General features: G+C 37.2%; 4 protein-coding genes across 7 annotated transcripts in view; 1 reads left to right on the forward strand and 3 right to left on the reverse strand.

Moving 5' to 3' along the window:
* Positions 1 to 26131, reverse strand: part of LOC309629018 (EF-hand calcium-binding domain-containing protein 4A-like) — a 135763-nt gene extending 109632 nt beyond the window's left edge. Inside the window, 1 exon segment of the mRNA XM_082392586.1 lies at positions 17779 to 26131. The gene's annotated coding sequence lies outside the window, so the exon portion shown is untranslated.
* LOC309628790 (olfactory receptor 5K1-like) lies at positions 1 to 27653 on the forward strand. The gene is given in 3 exon segments (XM_082392190.1): positions 1 to 1468; positions 1471 to 1626; positions 1629 to 27653. Coding segments are annotated over 3 exon segments (963 nt in total). The 5' UTR covers positions 1 to 708; the 3' UTR covers positions 1676 to 27653.
* Positions 1 to 27971, reverse strand: part of GABRR3 (gamma-aminobutyric acid type A receptor subunit rho3) — a 394852-nt gene that overhangs the window by 308090 nt on the left and 58791 nt on the right. The window lies entirely within an intron of this gene.
* CLDND1 (claudin domain containing 1) overlaps positions 26271 to 27971 on the reverse strand; it is a 7513-nt gene continuing 5812 nt past the window's right edge. For 3 of the 4 annotated variants that reach the window (XM_082392169.1, XM_082392171.1, XM_082392172.1), the window contains exon 6: positions 26573 to 27966. In XM_082392169.1, the coding sequence (XP_082248295.1) occupies positions 27746 to 27966 (221 nt within the window). In that variant the 3' untranslated portion in view covers positions 26573 to 27745. Of the gene's footprint in view, positions 27967 to 27971 lie in introns of all 4 variants that reach the window. The other variant, XM_082392170.1, reaches the window with a different exon arrangement.

The raw sequence follows: 27971 nt of genomic DNA on the forward strand, positions 1-27971 counted from the left end.
CCCATTAAACAATATTCCCCGTTCCCTCCCTCCCCAGACAACCTTTAATTTGTGTAAGTAGAATCACACAATATTTGTCCTTTTATGCCTAGCTTATTTCACTTAGCATAAAGTCATCAAATTTCATCCATGTTTTAACATGTGTCAGAATGTCATTCTTTTTTAAGGCTGAATAATATTCCACTTTTTGTCTATACCACATTTTGTTCATTCATACATCCAGCAGGGGAGAGTTGGGTTGTTTCTACCTGTGACTATCCTGAATAATGTTTCTATGAACATGGGTGTACAAAAATAGTCTTTCAAACAACATTGTTAATCTGTACAGATACTGTCACTGAAATTGTTTGGGAACACTGATACCAATTGCTGACACATAAATTATGAATCAGCTTTAGCTAATCCATATAGAGAAGTTTTTTGCACTCTCAAGACCTCAAAAGCTATCTTTGTGCATCTAATCTGATGTTTTCTCTTTCTTGAAAATATGCTGGGAAAATGTTAAACAACTAGCTCAAAAGTTAAGAGTTCCTGGAGATTGATACTGCCAGAGAAATGGGCATACACCAAAATCCATGTGACTTGTGAAGGCACTATGGAAGATGTTCCTTGTCCTTCTGGGTCAGAGAGAGCTCAAGAGTTGAATTGGGCATATTATAAATTAGTACCTCATTTCTCCACAATTTTTTCTCAACAGCAGAGTCAGGAATGGCTAAAGAAAATCATACTGTAAAACATGAGTTTATCCTCACAGGATTTACAGACTACCCAGAGCTGAAGACCCTTCTGTTTGTGGTGTTCTTTGCCATGTATCTGATTACCATGGTGGGGAATCTTGGCCTGGTGATACTGATTTCAAAAGAGCATCATCTTTGCACACGAATGTACATCTTTCTGGGCAACCCCGCTCTCGTGGATTCTTGCTGTGCCTGTGCCATTACTCCTAAGATGTTAAGGAACTTCTTTTCTGAAAACAGAATGGTTTCCCTCTATGAATGCATGGCACAATTTTATTTTCTTTGCACTGTTGAAACTGCAGACTGCTTTCTTCTGGTGGTAATGGCTTACGATCGCTATGTGGCCATATGCAACCCACTGCAGTACCACACCAGGATGTCAAAGAAACTCTGCATTCAGATGACCACAGGGGCCTACATAGCTGGAAACCTGCATTCTATGATTCATATAGGGCTTCTATTTAGGTTAGTTTTCTGTGGATCAAATCACATCAAACACTTTTACTGTGATATTCTTCCTTTATACAGGCTCTCCTGTGTTGACCCTTATGTCAATGAACTGGTACTGTTTATCTTTTCAGGCTCAATTCAAGTCTTCACAATAGGTAGTGTCTTAATATCTTATCTCTACATTCTCTTTACTATTTTCAAAATGAAATCCAAAGAGGGAAGGGTCAAAGCCTTTTCTAGCTGTGCATCCCACTTTTTGTCAGTTTCATTATTTTATGGCTCTCTTTTTTCACGTACATTAGACCAAATTTGCTTGAAGAAGGGGATACAGATATACCAGCTGCTATTGTGTTTACAGAAGTAGTACCTTTACTATACCCTTTTATTTGTAGCCTAAGAAATAAGGAAGTAATAACTGTTTTGAGGAAAATTCTGAAGAAAAAAAATCTCAAAAAAGTTTGAAACAAATGGGGTCTACTGTACCTTAATGATTTAAATGCAGAAAAAAAACTTCCAAGTGAAATTACACAGAGAAAATGCACAAATTGTATGTAAAATATTAAAATATATCATAATGCAATCAATTTAAGTAGCAGTATGTAAGGGAGAAAATATACAAGAAGGAGAAAGTTATACTAAATCTTAATTCAAATTAACAAAAATCAAAACCAAATTTTGATATAATTCAAGAAAAACACAGTATGCTGCCAAGGTCATGGATTGTGTCAGCATCAGGGATTATCAGCAACCCAAAGAAAAACAATTATATCTCAATAAAACTGAAAAAAGTTTTTAAATTGTCAGACTGAGGAAAAGAAAAGGAAGAAAACCAACAAAATTAGCAATTTCAAATATAAAGGAAAATCCTATTAAGCATTAATAGCCAGCCCACATTAATAGTTTGGAGCATGAGCACTCCAGTTATGCTAAAAGGATTTAAGGGTATATGAACCTTCAACCAATGAAATCACTTACAACCATGAGTGACAAAGTTGAAGCAAGTGAATTTTGAGGAATTACTTTTAATAGCATTTTGAGGGACATTGTAGTTAGAATAGAGGCAGTTAGGAAACAAAGGTGTGAAATAAAAGTGAATATTATATTTCCAAGTTGAATTTCCTATGGAGTTGTATAATTAAAGATGGAATGTCAATTTTCAAGTGTAATTATCTTCACAGACATTTATTTACTCCCATATGTACATGCATAAAGATGCCATAACATAAAGTTCCAGGCAAGCAGTCATACCTCATTTAGGATTTGAAGAGTTCTTTGTCAGTGAGCTAGGCTAAATTTCTCTATCCACCTTCCTGAGACGTGAAGAAGGGGTTCAACAATGGGGACACTTACTACATTATATGTAGACATGAAGAAAAGTATGCTTGTTGAACTGTGGATAGGGCTTATCTGAAATATTTTTTTTCTTTTTTCTTATTGCAAAACCTGCAGTTGTGGAATGTAGGTAGAACTGCATGAACTTCATGTGACATAATAAAAGAATTACTTTCCAGTTATTTATTTAACATAGACCTATTGAGAGCCTGCTATGTGGAAGCACTGCTCTGGATGTTGGGATACATCAGTTACCAAAATACCACGTTTTCCATCTTAAATAATAGAACATTGCCATAATTTTAATGGCTAACTTCTGGAGCAAGGATCCTTATCAAGTAAAAGAAAAATTCCCTCTTCCACCTCTTCTCTTGATGCTCTGAGGTCACATCTAAATTCCCAGAAGGCAATTGTCAGGTTGTAGCCATGGTCCAGCCTAGCCATCCACTCAAGGCTGACTTCACATGCAAAATCAACATCTTGAACGTATTTAGCGAAAGCGGTAGGAATACAAGTACTGTATTTCTAATTCCCTAACTCATGAATACAAAATTATAACCACTTAGTTTATATTTGTAACCTCCATAAAAACATAACCCAGCTCATCCCATATAATCAGACATTTCAAGATTGAAAATGGAGACATTTCAAGATTTCCTTTGTTGTTTCAAATTTAAATCCCATCAGTTTAGGATTTGCCCAACCCCTCCTCCACTTTTTCTTGGCATCTAAATGTGTAAGTACTGGGCTGATAAGACATCGAAGACAGGTGTCATGTTACAGATGGAGCTTTGTCCACGCTGCAGTCTTCTAAGATGTCTGATACTCTGACCTTCTGGTTATTTCTTCATGCCACCATCAGTTTCTGTTTCTGTATTCATGTCTAGTCCCCAGGCTAGACATGAAAGCATGATTTCAGCTAAATCATCTACCTGTCAAGTTTACAAGGCTTAAAGTCTGCTGGCTCAGTCTCTCTTGCTCTTTCTTTCTCTGCTAATTTCTGAGTAAATGCTCTTGACTTCGCCGTCTAGAATATTTAAGAAGATGGAAAAGTTTGTATTTTTGTAACTGATACATCCCAACACCTAGCTGAAGGAAAAGTTCAGGAAAAGTTGAAGGGCTCCATTTTTGCACTTCTGATGACCCACTGTACCAGTACCTCACAGGATTTTGAGAGCTTTCATGGATCTGTCCAGAACGTTCTTTTGCCCATAGATCTGCAAATTTCTATGGGCATTTGATTGTCTCCCCATCTCATTCCCAGGACAAACTTGGGAATTTAAGTCACAGAACCCCATCTCAGCAAACACCAATTATTCCCCTCTGACTTTTCTTTTTTCCCTCAGTTCACTGAATCCTTATTTCTAGGGTAATACCTAGCTCTTAAATCATTATAAACGTTTCCCAAATCTACTTTGATGGAATAAACTTTTACTTCGGAACAGTTCTCAAAAGTGACGCTTTCTCAATCTATTTTCTCTGTCTGGATTTTCAAAGGTATGTTTAGGGAAAAAAGAATGTGGGATTGACATTGCTGTGCTTTGGTCTCCCTCTCTTAAAGCAATAAATCTGACCTTTACAAGCTGCTATCTAAAATGGCAGGAATGATCATTGGGCAAAACAGAATTATAGACAGGTCTTCATCTAAGTATTGCTGATTATAGGGAGAAAAGTCCCATAAAATGAATCTTTTTAAAATCTTGACCAATATTTCATAGTAAGTGGAAAAAAAGAGATTTGTTTAGGACTTTACTTTGAAAAATAAAACAAACTTATGGAAATAAATATTTTATCTCATATTTAATCAAAATTTAGTTATAATCACAAATATGTACTAATTTTACAAAGAATGAATCAAGTGTCAAGTGTTTTCCTTGTTATTATAAATATTTTCCAGAAGAATAAAGTATGGTAACTAGATACAATCTTAACTTTTGAATTCAAGGAATAATAGCAACAGATGATTATAATGGAGCAATTTTGTAAAATATCCAAAGGCTCCACCGATTTTCCCAAGTGTCCCTCTTAATCCTTATTGTACAGATTCTTAGCCATTGTATTTGTTTTTATTATTCTCATTTATTATTCACTTTTCAGTTGTTCTAACACTACCAGGCCCTGCTTGTCAATGGGACTTCATGTTTCCTTCAGGCAGTTCCCCAGCACCACTTTCATCAACTTTATGAAGCCTATTGCATCTTTCTCAAGATCATTTCTCATTAAATTTGAATAATGTTTACTATATCAGAAAACCAGTGGGGAAGTAAGATGTCAGCCCAGTGGACAAAGATAGTGGTATTAAGCAGGAAGGGATGTTTAAAGGGAAATTAATTCTCTAAGTAGCTAGTTCATTCAGGAATATTTGTGTGTTATAACAATTCTTACTTCCCTAAGAAAGCTTTGTCACTTCAGGGACTTGCGGATTGATACCTCATTATATACACAAAGATTCATGTTTGAGCTAATTTGTAGATATTTTTAATGCCAGAAATACTTTCTTTTTACATTTTAATTATTGGGTTCTTACTGAACCTTAATAAACTATTTCCTATTATTAGGCTGAATTGTCAATTATCTGAGTATCCAGAGTTTGGTGAAATGAAGATTATTTATTCTACCTATCTACCTCCATGCATGTCATTTACCTACCCTCCCTAGATCATTTTCTTTAGGATCATATTAGTTCTCATTTCCTACCCATTTCCAGCCTCCCTGCAAATTGCTCTGAAGTTGGCACTGCTTGTTGGTGCAGGTCTGTTTTATCAATGAACCAACTCACCACATGGTTTCAAATACTGGTTCATAACTGATGCTGATGAAGCACCAGGGAAGCAGAACGTAATATCTATAGTCCATTCACCTCTATAAATCATACTAAATGTTAAAACTTTATGTCTTCAGTTTAATATAACTATCAGGTTATATTTTTAATCTGTCAAAATGGGACTATATTTGGACTGTGTGTAGTGGAGAAACAATGTGTTTTATTAGATAATTGTTCCTACATGAGAGAAAATAAAAGACCTCATGGTAACCTTGGACGTGCCTGAGTCTTGTATGTCTTTCAGAAATTTAAAATTGGTATCATAAATTATTTCTATTAATTTGAAGTTTTCATTAATTTTTTACTAAAATAAATTTTTGACTAAATAAAGATATGATTTTCCCATTTTTTCCAAAGAGGGTAAACTTGTTAATGGGATCAGGTTCATTCATTACTTGAAAAAATGTTTATTAAGATGTCTGTAGCATCAACACTGGATATATGAAGTAGGAGAGGAAGTATGCTGTTATACAAAACAACATAAATATATAATATAATATAGCATAGTAACTATATTTATTCAAAATATTTCATGTATAAATACTTAATAGATACAGTCATAACTTAGTTCCATCTTCTATAGTTCACAAGTCACAAGTAGAAAAGGTTACATTTTGCTACAAATATTTACACTGTACCTGTTTCAGCAAAAATTTACTAATATTCCACGGATCTTATAGTTAATGGATAAACCATTTTCAAAATTTCAGAAAACTGAATTTTAAAGATAATTTAAAAAAAATATATAGCATAATCAACCATACTCCAATATAAAATAAAATTTTAAAAAATTAAAGAAATTTTTAAAAATATATGTAACAATTTTCTTTATGACTCTATAATGACACAGACAATATGTTTTAAAATATTTCTTAAGGAAATATTTAGTGGTTAACTATATAAACTCTTAAAAATCAAACATATTTTGGACATTAAAAGGATAATAAGGGAATATTATGAATAACTGTATGCCCATAAATTTGATAATCTAGATGACATGGACCAATTCCCTGAAAAATACAATCTGCCAAAACTCATACAAAAAGAAACAGACAATCTAAAAAGCTATACCTATTAAAGAAATTGAATCAATGATTAATAACCTTCCAAAACAAAAAGTACCAGGCCCAGATAAGTTCAACTGATAAATTCTATAAAATATTTAAGGAAGAAATTATACCAATTCTCTACAATTTTTTTCTGAAGATAGAGGCAAAGGGAATACTTTCTAACTCATTCTATAAAGCCAGCATTACTCTAAAACCAAACCAGACAAAGACAATACAAGAAAACTACAGATAAATATCTCTCATAAACATAGATGCAAAAATTCTCAACAAAATATTAGCAAAGAGAATCTAACAATGTATAAAAAGTCTATGCACCATGACCAAGTGGAATTTATCCCAGGTATGCAAGGCTGGCTCAATATTCAAAAAAGAATTAATGTAATCTTTTACATCAACTGGCTAAAGAAGAAAAATTACATGATCACCTTAATAGATGCATAAAGAGCATGTGACAAAATTCAACATCCAACAAAATTCAACATTCACTCATGATAGAAACTCTCAGTAAGCTAGAAATGGGGAAAAACTTCCTCTACTGGATAAATAATATCTACATAAAACCTACAGTTAACATCAAACTTAATGGTGAGAAACTTGAAGCTTTCCCAGTAAGATCAGAAACAAAGCAAGCAAAAGCACCACAGCTTTTCAACATTGTGCTGGAAGTGCTAGCTAATGCAGTGAAACAGGAAAAGGAAATAAAAGGGACACTTGTTGAGAAGAAAGAAATAAAACTGTCTTTGCTCCCAGATGACATGACTGGCTATGTAGAAAATTTGAAAGAATCAACAAAAAACTCTTGGAACTAATAAGCAATTATAGCAAAGTTGCAGGATACAAGGTTAGTACAAAGGTTACACAAAAGTATATTTTAAGGTATTGCTTTTCTATATAACAGCAATGAACAAGTGGAATTTGAAATTAAAAACACAGTACCATTTACATTAGCACCCATAAAAATGAAATACTTAGTTATAAATATTTTAAAAATGTATAAGATCTATATGAGGAAAACTATCAAACTTTGATAAATCAAAGACGAATAAAATCAATGGAGAGATATTCCATGTTCATGGGTACAAAGGTTCAATATTGTAAAGGTGCCCCAAATTGATCTATAGATTCAATGCAATCCCAATCAAAATCCAGGCAAGTTATTTTGTGGTTATTGACAAACTGATTCTCAAGTTTCTATAAAGAGGCAAAAGACCCAGAATAGTCAACACAATATTTAAGGAGAACAAAGTTGGAGAACTGACACCACCTAACTTCAAGACTTACTATAAAGCTACAGTAATCAAGACAGTATGGTATTGGCATAAGAATAGACAAATAGATCAATGGATAGAAGAGAGAGACCAGAAATAGACCCACATAAACATGATCGTAAGATCTTTGACAATGGAGCAAAAACAATGCAATGGAGCCAAGACTGTCATTTCAACAAATGCTGCTGGAACAACTGAACATGCAAAACAAAACAAACGAACAAAAAAGTCTAACATACCTTACACCCTTCACAAAAATTAACTCAAAGTGTATCGTATGACAGTTTCTAGGTCCATCTACATCTCTACAAATGACCCAACTTCGTCCCTTTTTATGGCTGAGTAATATTCCATTGTATATATGTACCACATCTTCTTTATCCTTTCCTCTGTTGATGGACATTTAGGTTGCTTCCATGTCCTGATTATTGTAAATAGTGCTGCTATGAACATTGGGGTGCACATGTCTTTTTGAATTATGGTTTTCTCTGGGTATATGCCCAGTAGTGGGATTGCTGGGTTGGGTGGTAGTTCTTTTTTTAGTTATTTAAGGAAACTCCATACTGTTTTCCATAGTGGCTCTTTCAATTTACACTATCACCAACAGTACATGAGGGTTCCCTTTTCTTCACACCCTCTCCAGCATTTATTGTTTGTAGATTTTTTGGTGATACAGAGTGAAGTAAGTCAGAAAGAGAAAAACAAATATCATATATTAATGCGTATATGTGGACTCTAGAAAAATGGTATAGATGATCCCTTTTGCAAAGCAGAAATAGAGACACAGACACAGAGAACAAATGCATGGACACCAAGGGGGAAGGGGGGTGGGAGGAATTGAGAGATTGGGATTGACACATATACACTATTGATACTATGTATAAAATAGATAACTAATGAGAACATACTGTATAGCACAGGGAGCTCTACTTAATGCACTGTGGTGACCTGAGTGGGAAGAAAGTCCAAAAGGAAGGGATAAATGAATACATGTGGCTGATTCATTTTGCTGTACAGTAGAAACTAACACAACATTGTAAAGCAACTATACTCCAATAAAAATTAATTTAAAAAAATGTATTGCAGACGTAAAGGAAAAATGCAGTATTATAAAATTCCTAGAAGATACCAGGAGAAAATCTAGATGACTTTGGGATTGACAATGAGTTTTAAGATACAAGACCAAAGCCATGATACATAAAAGAAAGAATTGATAAGCTGGACTTCAATAAAATTAAAATTTTCTGCTTGCAAAAGACACTGCCAAGAGAATGAAAAGACAAGCCACAAATCAGGAGAAAATATTTGCATAAGACACATCTGATAAAGGGCTGTTATCCAAAATATAGAAAGAACTCTTAAAACTCAACAATAAGAAAACAAACAACCAGATTAAAAAAGAGGCCAAAGATAATAACAGACACCTCTACAAAGAATACATATGAATAAGCTTATGAAGAGGTGCTCATAGCCATCAGCAAAATGCAAATTAAAACAATGAGACACCATAACACACCTAGTAGAATGGCCAAAATCTGGAATAATGACACCACCAAATGCTGGCAGAGATGTGGAGCAACAGGAACTCTCATTCATTCCTGGTAGAAATGCAAAATTGTACAGCCACTTTGGAAGACAGTTAGGGAGTTTCTTACAAAACTAAACATATTCTTATATCATTCAGCAATCTCACTCCTTGGTATTTACCCAAAGGAGTTGAAAACTTATGTCCACACAAAAACCTGTGTATGTTTATAGCAGCTTTATTCATAATTGCCATAACTTGGAAGCAACCAAGTTACCCTTCAGTAGGTGAATGGATAAAATGTTGTATGTCTAGACAATGAAATATTACTCAGAAATGAGCTATCAAAGCCATGAAAAGACGCGGAGGAAACTTTCACGCATTTTATTAAGTGAAGGAAGCCAATCTGAAAAAGCTAGGTACTGTGTGATTCTAAATGTATAGCATTCTGGAAAAGGCATAAAACTACGGAGATAGTAAAAATATCAGTGGTTGTCAGGGGTTGGGGGAAAAGATGGATGAATAGAAGGAACATAGAGGATTATTAGGACAGTGAAAATATTCTGTATGATACTGTAATGGTGGATACTTGTCACTATAAATGTATCCAAAGCCATAGAATGTACAACACCAAGAGTGAACTCTAATGTAAACTACAGACTTTGGGTGATAATGGTGTGTCAACCAATGTAATAAATGTACCACTCTGGTGGGGATGTTGATAATGGAGAAGGCTATGCATGTGTGGGAACAAGGGGTATATAGAAAATCTCTGTACTTTCTGCTCGATTTTGCTGTGAACCTAAAGCTGTTCTAATAAATAATGTCTATTAAACATAAGCAAAAATCAAACACAGTGTGTAGGTCACACAAGAATCTTCTTCTCTCCGCTCTGTCTAACCAAGTGCTCTGTGGTTTACCAGTTACTAACAAAGATCAGTCTCATTTTATCCCTTCAAAGTCTTCATCTGATTTCTGGTTTCTGCTGCTCTTTTCCATCTATACTCATTATGATGTTGAGCTGAAAAAGTTCAGATTATTTTATGGTATAAATTCTCCCATGTGGCCTCTTCTCATCTTCTCTGTAAAATAACAAATACATGACAATTCCAATTTTCACCTAAAACTGACTGTAAAAAAACAGTCTCTTGCTTGTTTTTCTATCTGTTTCCCTGTTTCCTGTTTGTCTCTGGACAAAATCAGAAGGCTTTTTCTTTCATTTTAATTTTTTCCAAAAGTTGTCCTTGCATTTGGCCAACCTATTTTTGAGGTTTATAATATGTGAAGCCCTAAGGCGGATCCTGGGTGGAAATAAAAATTAAATAAGACCTAATATTGACTTGAAAGGATAGAATTTGTTCTCAAGAAGCAAAGTTATTTCAGGTTAACCCTTGTGAAATGTTTTTGTAGGACAAAAATTGATAGAATATTGACAATGTCATGGTTCATTCCAATATATATTCACAAATAATTCCAATAGTGGCATGACCTTCAAGCATCGTTTCTTATACCCAGAATCTCATTAAAATATCTGTGAGTTATCCCATAAGCAGAGTGGCCCTCAGTCTTTGTCCACTATCTCAGCAGGTACTTCATGAAAACTTTAATTTCTGCCTCTGACATTTTTCTTTAGAAGGGCCCAAATTCACTACAGGAGCCAGACCAGGAATGAAAAATATATATTCTCTCCCTTATGCCAAACTTATCTCTCTCAAAACTAATTGTCACAGGTTAGATTTCCAGAGAAATAGTCTGTTCAATGGAGTTTTGTGTGCTGGATGTTTATTAGAGACTGCCTTGGGGGTCAACTCTTGTGGAAGAAAGAGTTTTAAAGGAGTTGTCAGGGGAGAGACCCAGTATAATACAGACCCCTGATAGCATGGGCCAACCCCACAAATACCCTAGAGCTAAAAGAGTTCAGAGTTCTCAAGAGAAAATAAGCATAGGAAAAAAAAACAAAAAACAAAAAACAAAAAAACTTTAAAGAAAGGAACAAATCAGGTAACAAAAGAAAATTTCAAAGAAATTATAATTCATGGCAAATTAAAAAGATATGGCATCCAAAGTACAAGAACAGAAGCTATTTTAAAAAATTCAATTTTTTGTATTCATTCAGAATACAAAAGGATCATGAAAAATATAAATTACAATAGCAGAAATTTTTAAAAGTAATTGAGTTAAAAGATAAAGGTGACCTAATATTTTAGAAAGTGGAACAAAATGATTGAAAATTAAAGAAAAAAGACCAGCAGTTTATATTCAGGAGCTCCAGCATTCAAATAACAAGAGTTATCATTATCTTATCAAATAATAGGAAAAATTTACCATAGAAATAATTCCTTCTTGGAAAATATTTATGTATTAATAAATATAAGAGGAATTCCCAGGATGATTGTGAAGTGAAATCTTAAGACAAAAGAAGACAATGATTAAAACTGGAGTAGAGTGACAGAGAGCTCCAGAGAAGCGCTTTGATTTAAATATTTAATGTTCCTGTTGGCCATTCTGATGTCCTCTTTGGAAAAAAAAAAAATGCCTATTTAGTTCTTCAGCCCATTTTTAAATCAGATGGTTTGTTTTTTGTTATTAACTTCTACAAGTTCTTTATATATTTTAGATATTAAGCCCTTACTGGATATATGGTTTGCAAAACTGTTTTCCCATTCTGTAGGTTGTCTTTTCATTTTGTTAATTGTTTCTTTCATGTGCTGAAGCTTTTAAAAAGATGCTCAACGGGCTTCCCTGGTGGCGCAGTGGTTCAGAGTCTGCCTGCCAATGCAGGGGACACGGGTTCGAGCCCTGGTCTGGGAAGATCCCACATGCCGCGGAGTAGCTGAGCCCGTGAGCCACAATTACTGAGCCTGCGCGTCTGGAGCCTGTGCTCCGCAACAAGAGAGGCCGCGACAGTGAGAGGCCCGCGCACCGCGATGAAGAGTGGCCCCCGCTTGCCACAACTAGAAGAAAGCCCTCGCACAGAAACGAAGACCCAACACAGCCATAAATAAATAAAATAAATTAAAAAGATGCTCAACATCACTGATCATTCAGGGAAATGCAAATCAAAACCACAGCGAGATATCACCTCACATCTGTTGGAATGGCTGTCATCAAGAACACAGGAGACAACAGGTGCTGGCATGGAAAAGGGAACCCTTTTACATTGTTGATAGAAATGTAAATTGGTCCAACCACTGTGGAAAACAATATGGAAGTTCCTCAAAAAATTAAAAGTAGATTTACCAACCCAGCAATTCCACTTCTGCGCATATATCCAAAGGGAATGAAAACAGGATTTTGACGAGATACCTGCACTGCAATGCAATGTTTATTACAGCTTTATTCACAATAGCCAAGATATGGAAGCAACCCAAATGCCCATGAACAGATGAATGGATAAAAAAAGATGTGGTACATATACACAATGGATTCCATTGTCATAAGAAAGGAAGATATCCTGCCATTTGCAACAATATGGATGGACCTTGAGTACATTATGCTAAGTGAGATAAGTCAGACAGAGAAAGACAAATACTGTATATTATCACTTATATGCAGAACCCCCCCAAAAATCAATCTTATAAAAAACAGAGAGTAAGATGGTGGTTACCAGGGGATTGGCGTGGGAGTGGGGGCAGTGATGGTGTTTAAGGCCACAGACTTATAACAAATAGAGATCTAATGTATATAGAGACCTAATGCACAGTATAATGAATATAGACAATAATATTGTAGTATAATTATGTAATGTGATAAATATTGTAACGACGGCAATTATATTACGATATATAAATATACTGAAGTAACACACTATACATCTTAAACTTACACGATGTTACATGTCAAATTTATTTAATAAAAAAGTTAAAATTAATTTAGTTGATTATACTTCTGGCAAACAATTTTGTGTCAAAATGGTAGAAAAAAAGGCCTTATTAACCTAAGGGGAAATTTTTTGAATAAGAAAAAGGTGATGATATAGTACATTACATGGCATAGCTATGAGCAATAAATACATATCCATATGAATAGAAATAATGACTACTGATTTAACCAAAATGGTGATTTAACTTTATTGAGAGGGTAAGGGAAGTGAAAGAATATTCTCTGAGGAGGGCTGTTGTATAGTGAGAGAGCTATATACTCCTCTACAGAAACATTTATAACTAAGAAACTATAAAATAGCAGTATAAGCACATCACTTAGAAATATAAAAGTGAATCCAGAAAAAAAGTTAGGAGAGTTGAAAATGGTTGAGGATTGGAGAGGGCAGAAATTGGGGTGAAGGTACAGATGCTATTTTTCATTTTAAGCCATTTAAAATTATCTGACTTCCAAAATTCTGCAAATTAAACTGATAAAATAAAATATGAATTTTAAAACATTGGTAATATTGCTTGAACTTCTGCTCCTTTCTACTTCCAATGTTTATAGTAGAAAACTAAATTAGCATTTTTGAAAAAGGATACGTTAGTTCCAAACATTTGAAATTCCAAGGTTTTTTGTCTCTGTGTCCCATTTGCAGCAACATGGATGGAACTAGAGATTATCAAACTAAGTGAAGTAAGTCAGAAAAAGAAAGACAAATACTATATGCTATCGCTTACATGTGGAATCTAAAATATGACACAAAAGAACTTATCTACAAAACAGAAACAGACTCACAGACATAGAGAACAGACTTACGGTTGCCAAGGGGGAAGGAGTGTGGGGGAAGGATGGATTGGGAGTTTGGGACTAGGAGAGGCAAATTATTATATACAGAATGGATAAACAACAAGGTCCTACTGTATAGCACGGGGAACTTTATTCAATATCCTGTGATAAACCATAATGGGAAAGAATATGAAAAAGAATGTATATACATACAACTGAATCACTTTGCTGTACAGCAGAAATTAACACAGCACTGTAAATCAACTATACACCATAAATGCCAAGGCAGGACCTAAAGGAAAGGTGCATATTAATTGCTGCATACAAGGAATGAGAGAATTGTTGGCCAAAGGTGAAAAATGAGCCTTTAGGCATCTAAAAATGGTAAGACTTTGAAAAATGCCAGAGCAGGCCTAGACAAGAAGCAGAGCTGGCCTGATGCAGTCACAGGTCCTAAGAGATATTTGTAACCATGGGGTATATTGGGCCCCTGTGGGGACAAAACTTCTTTACCATCTCACTGTGACTTATGCTCCGGTTATTTGTTGTTGCATGGTCCCAAAACTCAATGACTTAAAGCAACAAAAAATCACTATATTATCATGTCATGGTTTGGGGGGTTGACTGTGCTCACCTAGGCAAGTTCTTGCTCAATATTTGTCATCTAGTTGCAGTTACATGGTGGCTGGGACTGGAGTCGTCTCAAAGGCTCCTTCACTTGTATGACTGGCCATTGATACTGGCTGTCAGATGGGACCTAAGCCAACATGTAGCCTCTCCTTGTGATCTGTTGCTAAAAGTTGAATTTTGGGAAATAGGATCTTTACAGAAGTAATCAAGTTAAAATGAGGTCATTCGGATGGACCCTAATCCAATATGACTAGTGTCCTTTATAAAAAGGGGACACAGAGACAGATATGCAGAGGGAAGACAATACAGAGAGACACAGGGAGAATGCCTTATGAAGATGGAGGATTGGAGTGATACACCTAAGTCAGGAATGTCAAGGAGTGCTAGCAAACCACCAGGAGATAGAAAGAGGCAAGGAATGATTCCGGCAGGAGTGTGGCCCTGCCAACACCTTGATTACAAACTTCCAGCCTCCAGATCTGTTAGATGATAAAATTCTGTTGTTTTAAGGTACCTTTCTGTGGTACTTTGTTACGGCAGTGCCAGGAAACAAATACACCTGGGTTTCCTTACAGCATGGCTACTGTAGGCAGTCACTACATTTTACTCTCATTTAAGGAGAGGAAACATAGAACCGTTGATGGGAAGAGTGTCAACACCACACTGTAAGAAGAGCTTGTGGGGCTTCCCTGGTGGCGCAGTGGTTAAGAATCCGCCTGCCAATACAAGGGACACAGGTTCGAGCCCTGGCCCGAGACGATCCCACATGCCGCCGAGCAACTAAGCCCGTGCACCACAACTACTGAGCCTGTGCTCTAGAGCCCGCGAGCCACAACTACTGAGCCCGCGATCCACAACTACTGAGCCCACGTGCCACAACTACTGAAGCCTGCACGCCTAGAGCCCGTGCTCCGCAACAAGAAGCCACGACAATGAAGAGTCCGTGCACCGCAACAAAGAGTAGCCCCCGCTCACCGCAACTAGAGGAAGCCTGCACACAGCAACAAAGATCCAACACAGCCAAAAATAAATAAATAAATAAACTATAAAAAAAGAAAAGAAGAAGAGCTTGTGGACTGAGATATACTGTGTTGGCCAGCACAATTTACACAATTTACAAGAGTTGAGAAAGATTGTAAGGCAGGGCTGAGGGTACCTCAAGGGCTGAGTTTGAAGGGAGAATGTTAAGGACAGCTTAGCTCACTTATTCTTCATAAAATTTGTTTTCCCCCGGGTAAATGTTAAGAGGGCTGTTGTGAAACAAAGAACAAAGCAGTGAACTCCAAGGGAATTCAGCTTTTCAGATTTGGAGCTCCTCAGATGTCCCCTAACTCCCATGCTCCCAATAAGCCAAAATACTATGAGAGAGATACAGTTATTACCCCCATGTGACAGGTAAGAAAATGAAGTTCAGTATGACCGAGTCATTTGCTCGGGGTCCCACAGTAGTATTTGTGTTCTGAACCCCAAGCCAACTACAAATCCCACATTCTCAACTATCATATAAGTCACAAAAGATCATCCAGAGGGTTGCACAGAACAGTTTAGAACTGTTGGCAGTGCAGAACAGCATAGTATTTTTTAACATTAATTTCCAAGATTCAAAAATCAGGAGAAAATTTATAAAAGCAAATTTCAACTGCTCTTGAAAAACTGGGAGATCTGGCAACAATTAGTTCTTTTTATGCCACCTGCCTGGCCTCTCTGAACATTTGAATGTGTAACTTGCATTTCAAAATACTGCCTCTCATTATACTTCATTATTTCCATACTCGTAGTAAAAACATTTACCAACTTGCTATAATAAACTATAAAATATACTGATTTGAACAATTTCTCACTGTTTCAGGTCACCTTTTATAGTGAAAATGTTAAATAGAAGAGAAATGAGCAAAAAGGCCCAGAAGGGGTAATTTATTAATTCATTGGTTAATTAATATATAGTCATATATATAATGGTTATTAAAAAAGCAAAATAACCAACAATAAATAAGCTAAATACAGTAATTGTTTTTAAAAGGAAAATCTTATACAGTAGATAACTGTTGAGCTGTAATTTCTTTTTTAAAAAAAAATTTTTATTGGGCAGGAGTTTAAGTATGAACTTGATAGAAATATGATGGAATAATAGTGAATATAATTCATTTTAAGCAATATATGTCATCTTTTTATTAAATACGAACTTACTATTTTACTTAAATGATCTTCATCTCTTTTTATTATAATTTTATGTTTTGTTTTTGTTGGTGAATCAATATCAATCCCAGGGAACAGAAAAAACAAAAAACTAGTTAGTCCTGTTTAATGTGTTAACGAGAAAGTAAACTCCCTTTTATACAGGAAGGAAAGCCAAATGCTAATGTGGGAAAGAGTGTATTATCAAATTAGTATGCTAATTTTGGAGAAATTAGTCATTGCATACTGATATTACTTATAGATCTATTTTCTTTGATACTCCCTTTAGAAGATAAGGATAAAAGAATATATATGAAATTTTAAAAATGAAATAAAAATACAAAACTTTCTGTTAAAAGAAAAAAATTCTGAGAATTTTAAAAAATATGTTTTCATGGAGAGATATGCCTCTGTGTGGAACTAGTTCTTCATAAAACCAGAGAGGGTAAATGAGAGGGAACACACTGAGACACTCTGATGGGCAGGTTAGGGCATCTAAGCACAGGTACTTAAGCTTCCTGGTATGTCATCTACAAAGTGGAGGGTGGGGCACATGCATTTAGCATATTTGCAATAAATCTGGAACATAGACTAAAAGAGTTGCTTGAGGTTATCACAGCTAGAGACAACAGGACAGGGCAAACTGGATTATTCATCCCTGGAAGACAGCTATGTAGAGACTAGCTCTACGGGTAGGCCAAGAAATGTAATTTGAGGGGCTCTAAACTATTCTCCTAGTCAAAATATTTCTTCATCTCCATAGCAACAACATATTCCACCATTAGAATGTTGAGACAAACACGGTGAATAGATTTTATCTTTCCTGCCAAATGAGCAAGTAAGAGCATGATTGAATGATTGGGGATACTGTTCATGGATTCAAAAATGAAATGTATTATGCTTCCATAGTTTAGTGGTAGCCCAGGTTCCACATGAGTGCCATGAAAGTAGGGGTGCAGTCTGCATCCCCAGGGCCTACTCCAATGCCTGGCGGCAGGTGAGGTGCTCAAAAATTATATTAAGAAAGAAAGGCAGGAAGAAAGGGAGAAGGACAGAAGCAAAAAATTAGGATTATGGTGTTGAAAGTCCAGGTATTGAAATGGAAATAACTTACCTGGAAGGTGTGACTCATTATCTCAGTAGCATAAATCAATTCAATCGCTATTTTACCAGCTATTCAGCAGGAAACAGCCCAGAAGAATGAGGCACAATTCTAGGAAGCCATTACTCTCACACGCCAAAGGCAAGACGATGCCCTAAATGTGGTTCCTGGAAGGCCAGGGCAGCCTGAGGAAGCCAGGCTGCATTGGAAGAATCACAGCTAGACGTGGCAGGGAGAAAGGCCGTGAAACAAGTTCTCTTCTCAGTGCTATGTTGGCTGAACTAGGAGTGTGACTCCCCAAAGAATGCATCACCTGAACGCTCTCTTAGTCTTACATTGTCACAAGGAAAACGTAAGTCTGAAATTTATCATGACAAGAATTCTTGCAGGGGCAAGCTATGAGCACCACAGAGATGACAGCTTTGGCATAATTTCCTCAGCAACCTGAGGGCTGTCCTCCTTTGTTACACTCTCCACTCCCTCCTCCTCATCCCCTCCTGTAAAGTGTGTCGTCTCTTCCTGCCATCATCAGGAAAGTATGTACTGAGTTTACTTCCTCTTAGAGTGGGAAATGATACCGGGCGACACACAGTAAAAAGAATTACACAGGCACAATCCCTGCTCCTCTGAAATTTATCTAATGCAGGACATTAAAAAAGGAAAGAAAATGGTACAGGCTATTTATAGTATATAAATTGACTAATATTAAATTTAATTAACATTAATTGACTAATATAATTGACTAATATTAAACTAAATAGAACTTCATTCTTCACAATCCTTCTCCCTCTCAATTTTTTCTTCTACTTAACTAACCATATTTAAATATGTAGCCTCTACTTAGAGGGAAATAATAATTTTTGAAATCGATTTTGTACTCTCCTCCTGACGAAATACACACCAAGAAAATAACTCCTACTTGAGGACTGATTAAAGGAAACACGAGTCTCAAAATTTAATAATTATGTGTACCTCTATGCACTCACCTCTGAAAAATGAGTATTGTGGCTCACCAGACTTACAAGATTAGTTCATACCTTTCAAGAAAGATAAGAATTTTGATTCATGCATCATTCACTAAGTATTTATTGAGCATCTTACTATATTCTGGGCACTGTGCCAAGCACTGGGTCCTATGAGTTAAGTCTGACAAGATTTCTGCTCTCATGGGTTTTAAGTTGTCCAAGGAAGGAAGATGTTAAACAAAATTATTAAAATTTAATACTGTTTAACAGGATTCAAATGTAATGTATACTGTTACCTCAGTTTAGTTTTATCAGAAGCTCCACGTTCCAAATTGAGATGTTGGACCCCTGTGCAGGATTTGCAGGGGGTGGTCTAAAAACAGATCTTGTGACTTTTAGCTCATCACTCCCCTCAAAGATTTATAAGAGCCTCGGGGATTCATGAGAGTTTGGAGAAATAGGAGACAGACATCTCTGGAGAGACAAGCTGAAGGCTCTGGGCTTCCCCTGGTCCCACCCATTGTGGTGGGAGGGGCTTGCCTCCCCCTCAGTGGGCTTAGTCACTTGAGAGGGGCTTTACTAAGGGAGCTGGGCACGTGCCCACTGGAGCTTGAGAAACCTATGGAAGAATATCTCACTCACCCTTGAAAAGCTAAAAGCTGTAAGGGCTTGGCTGGATGGGACTGATGCAGCAAAGCAACGAGACCCCAGTTTGAGTTGGGAGAGACCTGCATTCCCACCATCCAGGTATTTATTCATTAGCTGTTCTTGTTTCCTGGGGACTAGATGTCCTCCCCCCAGAAGGAGCTGACCTGGGATCCTAGTAAATGAGAACTCCTGAACAACCTGAGAGCACTAGGACCCCAACGGAGACGAGCCAGCCTGCCAGCAACCCAGGTACTGAGCGGGGAGGGGTAAGCAGACAGCTGAAGACATTGACTTCTCATGCCAAAAGAACTGCAGGCTGAAAGTCTGCGGGGGGCAGGGGGGGGGTGTCTCTGAGAAACTCCCCAAAGTGGCCCCTAGGAGAGAAAGAGCAGCAAACGTGCATGGGTCTCTGCAGCCCCAAGGTCAGAGGACAACTGGTACAGCCACACAAAACCGTACTTGTTCCTAATCTACTCTTCCCAGGTTTTGACCATAAAGGAGTCACTGTCTCAGGAAAAAGTGACTGAGGACAGAGAGAAGAAGCTGCTCAAGTCTCCTCCCAGCCAGAGGCAAAACTAAGCCAAGGGAGAAGGGAGTTTTAACTTTCAATGGTGTTTTAGTTTTAATATTTCACTAACTGGCCTGGAATGTGATTATCAGACAGGACTGAACTCTTTCATGCTGCTGTCAGAAAGAACTACTTTCTTAATTATTAAGTAACCCCAAGACCTACCCAAGATTTTACTGAGGTACGGGAAGAACAGATCCATGGAGTTTAAACAGAGTCACTTTCAAACTTGGACTTTACTGTTTCCCACATTCAAGAACTCCAGAGCACTGTGGACACATAAGAGGGAGAGCTAACTCAAGACAGATGGTCAGGAAAAACTGTGCAGAAGAAATAAATATTAAGCTTTGACTAGAAAAATAAATAGGAGTTACCCTAACCAAGGCAACAGAAAACTTATATTTTCTAGTATAGCACTTCATATGAAATGAGCAAAAATCACAAAAGCCTAAGTGAGTTAAATTGTACACGTGGCATCCCAACTGACAAAAAAATGAACCCTCTTCCTCTGCTAGCTCAGGGGGGAAAATGTTGTATCTATAAATCTCAAAGTTACCTTGAAGGACTGTTGCAGAGCTTTCCCTCCAAAGTAGCAACATAATATTAAACTTGAGCTCTTGTCTATCAGTTCAAATTCTTTCCTAGATAACCTAATTTCGTGTATACACTTTACAGTAGGGCTTTCTAATAATTTCAAGGGTTACTCACTCAAAAACTTCCCTCTGATTTCCTGAGAAACTAGTCTTTGCAAGGCTACGTGGGAGATGTTGCAAGATACAAAGATTAAATAAATAGGCAGTAAGATCTAGTAGGGAAGAGAATATGTATAGCAATCAGTATTAAACAAGGTAGAAAGTGACAAAAGCTACGGGGGGGGGGGGGGTGTTACTCAGAGTGCTATAAGTATTCAAAAGAATAATACATTTGAGGTGAACTTTAAATTATTCTATTTGGTAAATAAATGGTCATGGTTGTTGAAACGATATAATTTCAACAAAATGATGTGGACAAGATTTGAGTATGTGGAGAACAGTATTCCAGAAACACAATATAACAAGAAGCATCGATCTAAGAAAGTGCAAACTGGGTACAATTAATAGTGAGTTTGACTAAAGTAAAAGGATGGGAACAGAAAATGTTTCAAAGATGGAACTAGCTAATGCTAGATCTTGGATGTGAGACTAAATTTAGACAATTCCCGATTGCTTCTAGAATCATTGCTTTATAAGCAATGAGGAGTCATTGATGTTTTTTAGCAAAAGGTTGATGTGATCAGATCTATGCTTTTGCAAATCAGACTAGCAGGATATGTAAAATGGATTACAGAGAGAGCTGGCAGCAATGCTACTGTCATCATCCAGTAGCCTGAACCAGGGTAGGATGGCAGGGCTTTAGTGAGATAGACATTACATAGAATCAGAAAGTCTTGGTTAAGGCAAGGGAACAGGAGCAATCAAAGATGATGTCACCACTGAAAGTCTAGCTGATAGGGAAAACAAAGAAAATGGGAATTGGAGAAACGATGAGAAGAAAGATGAGTTCAAATCTGGACATATTAAGTTTTAGGTATCATGAAAAGATTCAAATGGAGTTGCCTTGAAGGCCGTTAGAAATTTAGACCTAAAGCATAGGAGAGAAGGCAGGGCTGGGAACCTGAAATCATCTGCTGATCAATTATGATTACCATTTATTGAGACGCACTGGACACCGTGCTGAGTGCTTTACATGTATTATGTTATTTAAGCCTCACGGCAAACATGAAAAGTGGGCTTTATTATCCCACTGAGACCTCAGAAGTGTTATAATTTTCCCAAAGGTTCTCACGCAGTAAAAGAAGAGCTGGGGTTATAAGTGAATGTCTAAATTCGAAGCATGTGATTTAGGTGTGAAAAGTCATGGGTTAACTAGAGAGTAGCTCTGCTGGTCCACCTAGGAGGCCGTCTAGTAGTTGGCAGGCGGGATCCGTACCCACCTTCTCTGGTGGAGGCAGAGACGGGCCGCAGCACCCTCCACGCAAAGACTCAAGGCCTTTTCCTCCCTTTCCTTCCTCCTGTCATCTTTTTATTTCAAATGGGAAGAGAAGGGGACCACTGCCATGGGGGATGGTTGGATAGTTATGATAATAAAGGTGGACGCTGCTGCCCCTAAACAAGTCCTGGAAGAAGTCTTAGACCCGAGTGTTTGAATTCTTTCTAGATATTTTTTAGATAATTTCTTATCTTTCACACCTTTGAATGCTCCTTTAAGTCCAGGCAGGGCAAGAAAAGTGCCACTTTGCAACTTATTATAAGTGTTCATGAATAACGCTCAGTGTCTGGCCCTATGGTGTGCGTCCCTGAAATCCACTGCTACCCTCAGCACTGAAAATGAACCGTCCAAACCCAATTGTATTGCATGTGGTAGTAGTTCATTTCAGGAACCTGAGAACAAGCCACAGGAATCCAAGTTCCTCTTGTTCTCTCAGTGGACCTGGATCCAATTTAAACAAGATAAAGACAGATTTTTGATGCAGCTAACCTTAAATCACCAACTGATGCTTAGCAAAATCATTGAAAGACCAAAAAATCCCACACTGGTGCAGACCTGTTTGGGAAAAAGGATAAAAACACAATCTTTTAAAAAATCCTTCCATTTTGACATGCAAGAATGGTTAAAGAGCCTGTCTGTAATGAAGCTCTACCTGTTTTGAAGTGAACCTTACCAGGAAACTATTCTCCCCGATACCGTAGCCCCAGGCCCAGCCCTAAGCCCTGCTGGAGTGCAGCCACAGGACAAGCCACAGCGGCTCCAGCTCCTGCACAGACTGACCACACAGGCCGGGCAAAGGCTGCCCTCCTCCCCCTGTGCTGCCTTCGTCTCCTAACAGTTCCTAGTATTTACTGACCTCTGATGTTTCAGGATCTATGTACCTTCTTATCTAACCCTCACAACAACCTATCAAGGCAAGTACTAGTTCAACTTCATTTTACATGTTCATTCTCAAGCATTTCTGGCTTGTGTAGAGGTTAATGTCAGTTACTCATACCTCTGTCCTTTCTGGTTCTAATCAAAAGAGAAGTAATGCAATGAACTGATAAACAGACAAGGATCACAGTATTCACCCTTTTTATGGAGGCCTAGTTACCCTCCCCCCCACTACAGGGTCCCTGAAAGTACTGAATTAAAGAAAGTAATTTGTAATTGAAGCCAAAACAAATGAGGCTTTCTGTTACCTCCGGCCAAATCTGAACCTTATGACCAGCCACTGGAGCGTCCTGGGCTGCAGGTGGACTCTTGGTACATCTCCAGCCAGCAGTGGTGTGATGGATTGGGGCCCATCTCAAAGAGCCAGATGTCAGCAGAAGAGAGTGCCTGAAAGCACGGGAAAGAAATAGCTTCTGGAAGGCAGGCAGCATGCCAGGTCTGTTTACTCTACAGAGCCCACTATCTCTTTCTAACAATCTGCCAAGAAGAGAGAGAATCCTATTTCTTGCTATTAAATGTAGCTTTCAAACACAGTTTTCAAACATAGCTACTCACTGGAATCACTTGGAAAGGTTTAAAAAAATCAGTGACCTAGCTACACCCCAGACCGAATCAGAATCTCTAGCACACAAGTATTTTCTGAAGTTCCCTAGGCAATTCCAATATGCAGTACAGACTGAGAACCACTCCATGGGGTGGCCAGGTCACTAGGGGTAAACCCATCCACTCTTAACGCAGCCAGTCAAGCATTTCTGAGTGGCTACTTTATGCCACTCATTACAACTCTATGAGGCAGGTATGATAATCACAGCATTTCACAGATAGAAAAAGTGGGACTCGGAAAGGCTAAGTGACAGACCTGGGATTACAAATTTAGTATGCTGTCTCCTGAGCTGGATACTTAACCACTATACACTTTGCTGCTTTTTGTGGATGCCGTGCTCCCAGCAATCTCTCCAATCAGTTAATACGTTCTTCTTCTTTTGTAGGGAGAAGCATACAAGTGTTGGAGAAACTGGAAGAGTTCATTCCAATATGTGCTCCTTAAAGAGAACATAAACTCCATCCGTGGAAGTTGAAGAAAAAGAATACAAGTTTCCAACAACTAACATTTGTAGAGATTTGAAAAACATGTGTGTTACAGGGTAATAAATCAACAGGCAGTGGGGGGTAACTGTCAAGCAACTAAAGTCAAACAGCAATTTTTTAAACAGAATCAGCTGAATAGTTTTGAGCAGCCCTCTTTGGTACCCTGAGACTGAGAATAGGCAAACTGGATGGCATAGTTCTGCTGTGAAGATAAGACTAAGGACTGTGAAGGAAGGTGCCATGGGAGATTATGCAAACAAGAGACTCAAAGCTGCTTGTGTACATCCCAATGACAATACAAGCTGAGCAGAGAAAAACAAGAACACAGGCTAGAAGACTGGGAGGGGCTGGAAGGCTGTAGGAGACGTGAGGTAAATTTCACATCCTGAGACAGAGTCTGAAGATGAAAGGTGATACATTACCCCATAACTCAAATATTTTAAAAGGTGAAGACAAAAGAGAATTCTCTCTCTCCTCATTCCATCTTTTTAAAACTCTGCAAAGGTAGAAAGTAATATAAATTGGCTCTTGCTTTATACAAGTTTGCTGAAAGTGTGCAAGTCTTAGTATGTCAATGTATTAATTTTGCTAACAGAAATTTTAACACTGAAGAGGATTTAAATCTCTTCTTCTAGAGAGCAAATAATTACTCTAATTTATTCTTTTCATGTAATGAATTTGCAGGACACTGGCATATATCATAATTTGATCCAAGGGAAAAATATATCTCATTACAATAGTGTGTTGGAACACCTGATGAGCAAAAGAAAAAGAATTCCTATACATAGATGTGTTTCCTTGTTTTATTTCTCTCAAGTCTGAATCATTACTCCCTTAAGAGAAGAGGGCTGAAAGGAGGACAACAGACTTCACCCATCTGTGCCAGGACAGAGCTGGGTGAAGCTTGTGAAGTAACAATTTGCATCTTCAGCACTATACACATTACCTGCTCCTTTAGCTGCTGGGAAACTTTTCAAAGTGTTGCAACTGGCAAAATCAGGTTAAATCAACAGGTTGTTTTCATTTCTGGTGAAAGCTTACATAAGGGTTAAATTTTAAAATGCCTTCACACTACTTTACAATAATTGAAAATGACTGGATATATATTACATAAGTTTTAACAGTGCTAGTCTGCAATTTAGCGATGTCTCTGGAATGGAAAAACAAACTCTAAATTGATTTGTTGTATGGTCAACTCCCTCTTCTCACTGGGGTCACCAATCAGTTCACCTGTGACTTAACTCTATCCACTGCCTCCGCCCCCCCAACACACACACACCAATACTTAGACCAGGTAAAACTTCTAACACGTTACAATTAAATTCCCGAGACCCTAGTATATTATGACCTAGACAGCAGGCACACAATATTAATTGAACAAATAAATTCTGCCTTTTTTATTGTATTAACTTTTACTGTGTTTATGGCTATCCTTAAGAAATTTTCTAAAATGAGTCTTTGCTAAAAAGGATATAGAAGACATTTATTCACATCATGAAATGAGATCAGGAACCATAAAATTAAGATCTTAAAACATGTTTCTTAAGTTGCCATAAAACTCACATTCTGAAAAATCTGAAAATTATTTTTTTACACTTCGGGGGTTGCTTTCAAGGATTAGGTGAAAAGAGGTTAATAGCACTTTCCTTGCCACTGATTTTATGTATTAGTTTAATCAAAAATGGTCAAATATCAGTAATTTCATATGGTTCTACTTGACTAGAATCATTAGACAGCTGAAAAACCGTAATATTTACACATCAAGTGAAACAATGCAAGCCTTTGTATTCCAAAGAAAAAAATCTTTGCAGGAGAGAATGACCTCAGCTACTCTGAAATGTGCTTAAACGACACATACTCAGCACCAGGGCTTATGGTGCTAGCTTTCCATATTTAAGGGTGCTACTGGTGAGGCTCAAAAGTCAGATCCTGACTAAGCTTCCTCAATGCACACTAAAGACGGGTATTAGAGTAAGTTACAGGTAATTCTGGGGTGACAAGAGGCAGGGATAAAATAAATAACTTCCAAATCCAAAAATGTCATGTTGGTCAATAATTTTAAAATCTCATTCCAAAAAAGCGTGCTGTGTTTTGTTCACTTAGCTTTTCTACCTTCCACAAAAGGTGCTGAAAGGCAATGAAACTTCAAGAGTTAGGAAGTAGAAAACTGAGTAACTAGCCATTTCACAGGCAATAATCGGCTGCAGAGTAATACTGGCTTTGTTGTAAGTCAGAAGCCCACTTGATTAATATACAACATAAACATCCACAGCCATTAAATGACTTTATGAAAAACTAGCCATGTTAAGTATGATACACAATGATCACAAAACTACTTTGAAAACATGCTTTAAAACGCTGAAGCATAAGAAATAGTCTCTTATTTTCTAATGGGGGCAAGGGGTTCCCACATTTTCTGGAAGATAAAACAGAGACCCAAACACTGGACATAAAGATAGGCCTACAGAGCAACAATGCATTTCCCACAGAAAATCACAAAATCCTCATTCAGAATCCTGTACTTCTTTATCCTAAGGTACTGAGATTTAATCAACTCAGACACTATACACAATTCTGAGTCTCTTCTCATTTTTTATTTTTTAAAAAAGACAGATCTAGGATTTTGTAAGAAATTATTACTAAGTTACATTTATTTTTTAAATCTGTCAAGTACTACAGTAATGGAATAAATAAATAAGATTTTTTAAAGTTCAATGTTTATAGACATATTTATAAAAAAATGACTGAATTAGAAGACATTAAATAATGTTGATACACACCAGGAAGGGATTAGGCAAGGAAAGGCACATCATTTCACCACAAGAAATAAAAACCATAGTTGGAAGTTAACGACCAGCCAAAGCTTTAGATCTTGTGGTAGTTTTCCTAGCTCCAGAGGGTCATTATGGTGTAACCTTCTTTACTTAGCTGAAATAAACATATGGCAGTTGGAGAATTGTACTCTGTGACCCCAATGTAGTGTTAAAAAAAAGCACTCTTTTAATAAGTCTGGTGGGTGAGGAGGGAAGGAACAAAAATCCAAAATGGTTTGGCGATACTGAAAATCTTACTGACGTATTAAGGAGAGTTTTAAAAAAAAAGTAAAATAAGGTTAATCCTCTTCTCTGGCTGAACTGGAATTCTTGCAGTTACAAAGTTAAAATTCCATGTAAACACTTCCTTTCTTGTAAACAGACACAGTACAGATAAACAACTGAAGATATTTCACCTCAGATGAAGTTATATGCCAATATTTAGAGAAAAAGATCTTAGATAATTTCCTTAGATAGCCTAAGTCCCTGAAAACAGCACTAATACCTCTGGCTGACTGGCTATCTACAACAGCAAAGTGAACATAAGTTTTGACAATGATTGTTTCCCAAACAAACTAGAGTTTCCAGTTAAACAGATACTTTATCCAACAGACCTCAGCAGAACTTGCTTTGGGTCAACCTCCTCCTACCAATTTTCTTTCACAAATTTGTGCCAAGAGTTTACCCATTTTGTTTCTGTCTGGACTCTGAACCTAGATTAGTTTGACTGAGAGATGGAATCACTCAGGTTCCATATAAATTTTAGTGGTATTAAGAAACGTCTGCGTGAATAAATAAAATGGATTTTCAGGATAAAACGGTATACCCGTTAAAAAAAGAGTTAAATTAAAAACAATTGGGGGGCAGATAAGGGAAAATATTAATATCAAAAAATCATAAAAATGGCAATTGTAAAGCAGGCAGCTTCCCACTCATGCCACACGATATGCCTTCATGAAGGTGTACTCTTTCCGGTTGGTATGAGCGGCCCAGACGAAGAGAGCAGAAGCCATGAACTGTAAGGGAGCTGAGACGCAAGCCAGGCAGAAGGACCATCCGAATTCGCCAGACACATTCTCAGGCAGCTCCAGTTTCTGGTGGAGTAGTTCAATTCCAGCAACGTAACAGCTCACTGAGCCCAGTGTACACAGACCTTGG

The sequence above is a fragment of the Balaenoptera borealis genome, assembly GCF_965194805.1.
Source record: "Balaenoptera borealis genome assembly, chromosome: 5".
Classification (NCBI taxonomy): domain Eukaryota; kingdom Metazoa; phylum Chordata; class Mammalia; order Artiodactyla; family Balaenopteridae; genus Balaenoptera; species Balaenoptera borealis.